The 4,659-nt window shown below is 47.5% G+C and overlaps 1 protein-coding gene across 1 annotated transcript; it reads right to left on the minus strand.

Annotated features, from left to right (window-relative positions):
* Positions 1 to 496: 496 nt before the first annotated feature.
* On the minus strand, positions 497 to 4,345 carry LOC119361974 (GDSL esterase/lipase LIP-4-like). The gene is made up of 5 exons (XM_037627155.1): positions 3,981 to 4,345; positions 1,638 to 1,823; positions 1,379 to 1,536; positions 1,019 to 1,289; positions 497 to 943 (listed from the first exon to the last, which is right to left on the minus strand). The coding sequence occupies exons 1-5, from the start codon at positions 4,285 to 4,287 to the stop codon at positions 708 to 710; spliced, it is 1,158 nt and encodes a 385-aa protein (XP_037483052.1). The 5' UTR covers positions 4,288 to 4,345; the 3' UTR covers positions 497 to 707.
* Between the last annotated feature and the right edge of the window lie 314 nt (positions 4,346 to 4,659).

Below are 4,659 nucleotides of genomic sequence, written 5' to 3' on the forward strand. Positions count from 1 at the left end.
GTGGCGGCTGGAATAGAAACCGAAATTGGGAATGTGGGTGGATGGGGTGTCATTGGCGCTCGTTGGGGTGGTCACTATCATCATCGCTGCGTCAATCTTCAAATGTCGGTTCGAGTTCTCGTAAGATGTCTCACAGCAAGGTCGGCGGAAGGTCCAGATCAACGGTACAGAGATGGGTGCGGTCTATTTGCTGCTACTCGGCGCGGTGACCCTTTGCCTTTCCATGGGTCGAAAGGGACTGAAGATGTTTGTGCAGTGGTGGATGTAGAGCCTCACCCCTGATCTGTTTGCTTAATAGTTGTAGTTGTTTCTTGCACTGCGTCAAGTCATACTTATTTATTATGGAGTAGGTATGGATTTAACCTATATATATATATATATATATATATATATATATATATATATATATATATATATATATATATATATATATATATATATGCCTAGATGGATCAATATGTGCTAAAAATGAAGTCTTTGTCGAGTCCACCGTCCATGCTGACAGCTAAAACCGTTTCTATTTAATTGTGAACAAGAACACAAGAAACCTGTTAAAACCATTTCTATTCCTTGTGAAAAGGATTTTTTAAGAAGGAAAAACTAAAAATCTAGCATGTCCTTGAACTAAGACCTTGAAGAACTAAACACTGCAAGTATATAATGTATACTACATCAATTGCGCTTTTTGCTACCTTCTCTTGGTTGATCTATCGGGCTTTGCAGAATTGATCAAACTTGAGCTTTGGTCTGGAATATGCGGAGCTCAGTATGGCTGCAGCCACGACGGCGTTGGCAGCCTCGGTGAGGTGCACGCCGTCCCAGCTGATGAACTTTGAGCCGTCAGCGCAGACCGTTGAATTCGAAGACTGGCAGCTCCTGCTCAAATCATAGTTGTACGGTGGCCCTCCGTACCCGCAACACGTCATCAATGGGCTGTCAAAACCTGGAGAAATGCAATTGATTTAGTAATATCACAGAAATCACGCGAATCATTAGAGACATTTGATCATGAGCTCACCGTATTTGGTGTGGTTGGCCACAAGGTCATACTTGATGGCAAAAAGATCGGTGTACACAACGGTCGCGTTTTTCAGCTCCACATTCAGCTGATCGCAGAGGCTGCCTAGAGCTGTGTTGAACGCGACCGCGGCTCTGTTGTATGTGCTGAGGCAGCCATTCTGATCAAGGTCACTGTCGTTTTTACGTGGGATAGAGAGCTTCTGAGGCAGGCAACCAAGAGCCCCTGTTCCATGTATCCAGAAGTTCCGACTCCCATTGCCATACAGAAGCTGCAGTTTTTGAAGAAAGCAGAGTTGTGGTTGTCCGTCATGGCAGCATATAGTAATTTACTCACAAGAGGCAAAAAAGAAAACTTCACCTGAACAGCATACTTAATCTCCGCAAGTATTGGAGGGAGCTTTGCGACTACTTGGTCGTAAGGCAAGTTGGACAGAAGAGCGTTAATATCATTCTGTCCTATGTCTATGATATATAGAGCATTTAGGAACGCTTCTGCATCGATTGGAGCTTCCTGACCTGTGTATAGCAACAAGTTTGCTCATTTACTATCAACTGTACGTATAGCTCCGCGCGTCTTACTTCATTTGGATTTGAGAGAAAATACACGGCAAACAAACCTTGATTGATGAGTTCCAAGGATCTGGCTTTAAAGAAGAAGAATTCCTGCACCTGTCCATGCAATACAAAAAGGGCGTCCCGTGGTAGTGTTGTTGAACCGCTAATAGCGAAATTCACTCCGTTACTGTAATTAGAACCAATCGCCTTCAGATAAGGGCTCAGATAGCTTATGTTTAAGCTTTCACCTGGATATGTTTTGGTCATTCATGGACCCACTATTAGTAAGGCTAATAACCATGAGTTGGTGCTTCTCATGAACATGTACGCGAGTCAGATTAGATGCGCAAAACACACCAGCAGCAAAGTATTAACTCCGATAAAAGTTGTTGTCTTATTAGACATTAACTTGTATAATATTCAAGATGAAACTTTGAACATCAATTTATGTACAGACATACATAAAAATAATTATACATTATAAGAATATGTTTCATGATGACTCTAGTAATACCAATTTGATGTTTTTATACTAGTGTTTATCAGAAAGATAACACATTTGAGCCCCAAGTGAAAAAAAATACTAATACTTAGGAGAGCAAAATTTTAAGCAGTATACTCTTCTTCAGATAGGGCCCCAAACTAAGGTTTCTTCTTAAATTTTAAAAGCACACATAAGCTAAAAAAAATTACACACAGGGGCCACTTTTTTTATTTGAAACCTGGGAACCTTATGACTCAATCCATTAATTAAGAAGAACATAGTTGCCCGGTTAATTAGCAAAAAAAAACAGGGTGAAAACCGTCACGACCTGTTGATCAGTCACCCACAAGATACGACACACACACCACCGCTAGAGAACCTTGTCGAGGAAGCACATTTTGTCATCCTCACCACTTCTCCCCAAGCAAGCGACTATGACTTCATTGCAGGCGCCCTCTGACCAAGCCCACGCCGCCGAGGCCGCAAGAAGCCACACTAAGATCCATGCCAAGCAACCAGCTACCCGTGTTGGTGGCAGCGCAGCTCCGACTCTGAGGTCAAGCTACGAACGACAACTATGCAAGGCCAGCGTCGTGAAAGACTACCGAACAGACCACCTACCGCTCATCATCATCATCATCGCCCGGGCTCTTCCACCGCAGCTCCGACTTCGCCACAACAAACACCTGAGGCAATGCCACGGACACGCCGTAGAGTCCAGAATAAAGACACTACCACAACCCCGACATCATGTAGAATTAATTTTTTTATAATAAATTCTACATGAGGATAATTGCGTACTTCTTTGTTCCTCAACTTAGTCGTATAGTCCAGAACAAAGGCAATTAGAAGAGTGGCGTTCTTATAACTAGCCAAAAATAATGGTAGAAGATCAGTTAGCTTCAGGACTAGAGTAGTTGGACATGTGCAAAGTTCCCTATTTTAGGAAAGAAAAAAAGTAGGCCCTTGGTAACAGATTCACGTCCTCAGCCGCTGGATTTCAGATAACAGGACAGATCCATCACATGATTGTCGGCACATAAAGTTTGTGACATACTGTATCTGAAGTGCTGAACAATAACATTATCTCCATCAATAATGAAGAACTGGAGTAGACGTCACTGAATGCATGAGTGCTCTAGCATTGAATGCTGACATGAAAAGTCTGAGACAGAGTTTGGACGCTGAGGCGCACCGACGCACGCCATTAACTGAAGGTGGAGACAGCTAGAGGCAGAGGGGCCAGCGAGTCTCCCGTGTCAAAGACTGAAGAGAACAGCTGGGCCTTGAATTGATCATGGATAGACATCCTCCGGTTCGAAAGGACAGTGGCTTGAATGAATAGATTCTCGAGGAGGAGAGGGAGGGACCAACTAACGCAGCGCATGATACAGTATGCCTGTATGAATATGATACGATGGACAACAAAACTGTTGGTTAGCTACTGTAAGCAGTACTCCGGTGGGTAAGTTATTTCAGGCTGAGCCGTGCCATGCCTGCCTACCATCATGTGCGTAAGACGGAATAAATATTTTGCTACTGTACATTGAAGAACGAACGACATTTCACTGAAAATACGACCAAGTGCACCGTTCTATACGGAATCTGACTTGAAAAAATTGCAGTATACTAGTACTAGTAGGACATTTCACTCAAGCTCTGGCTTCACGCTCATGGGATTCAGTCAGCCGACGACCAGTCCGTCAGTGTCAGTGTCAGTGTCGGCGAGCGCTGTGTTTCCACTTGAGAAGTTTACCACGGTGCTTTTTTTTTATTTACCGTACGCCGCGCACAAATCTACCCGTTGCACAGTGTCGCCAAACACGGGTTCGTTCGGGGAGAGAAGCGACAGAAAAAGCAGAATCTTGGAGATAGAATAATGCTCTGGTTTGGGTCGGGGGGATCGGGAATGGACGCTCACAGAGGAAGTCGATGACGAGCCGGCCGTCGCAGAAGCGGCCGGTGGGGTGGTGGAAGAAGGCGCGGCCCTCCGGCGGCGCGATGTGCCACCCCTTGGCCGCCGCCATGCCGCCCGTGTCGGAGTTGGAGTCGCCGAAGTTGAACACCACCGGCCGCGCGCCGGGGCTGCAGCTGAACCCGGCCCGCGCCGGCGACGGCCAGAGCGCCAGTGCCACCGCCAGCGCCAGCGCGAGGATTCGCCGTGGCGCGCTGTCGCCTGCCGCTGCTGCCGACATTGACGACCTTGGACCTCTGTCTGTCTGTAGCATGTGGAGTGCCCTGTCGTGTCCCTCTCGCTTTTCTCTCTATCTCTCGCGAGCCCCGAGTAGCGGATTCTGTGAGGTCATGCGCCGTATATGCTCATTGTGGTGGGGCTGGGACTTGGGCCGGGTCGGGTCGGGCCAGCGGGGCACGAGCACGTCGTGCCTTGGGCCGCGCCGGGCTCGCGCCAGACGGATGTCTGTCTGTCGTGGTCGGGTGGTTCCGCTTGAGCAGGGCAGGCGCTGGACCTGGTGCGCCGCATCGATGGGGCGTGCTCGGCCTCCATGGTCAGGTCGCAGCGCCGGCCGGCGAGCAGCCATCCAGCTCCCATCGTGACGCCGCCGGTGTTTCCGATGCCACGCTCCTCCTCCTCTTCCCTC

This window comes from Triticum dicoccoides, chromosome 1A, assembly GCF_002162155.2.
Source record: "Triticum dicoccoides isolate Atlit2015 ecotype Zavitan chromosome 1A, WEW_v2.0, whole genome shotgun sequence".
NCBI lineage: Eukaryota > Viridiplantae > Streptophyta > Magnoliopsida > Poales > Poaceae > Triticum > Triticum dicoccoides.

Excerpts from the sequence above, each read along its gene's own strand:
- LOC119361974 (XM_037627155.1), bottom strand. The coding sequence starts at position 4,287 with ATGCTACAGACAGACAGAGGTCCAAGGTCGTCAATGTCGGCAGCAGCG. Across the intron at positions 1,537-1,637 it reads CTTGGAACTCATCAATCAAG|GTCAGGAAGCTCCAATCGAT; the intron begins GTTTGTTTGCCG and ends TGCTATACACAG. Across the intron at positions 944-1,018 it reads GGCCAACCACACCAAATACG|GTTTTGACAGCCCATTGATG; the intron begins GTGAGCTCATGA and ends GCATTTCTCCAG.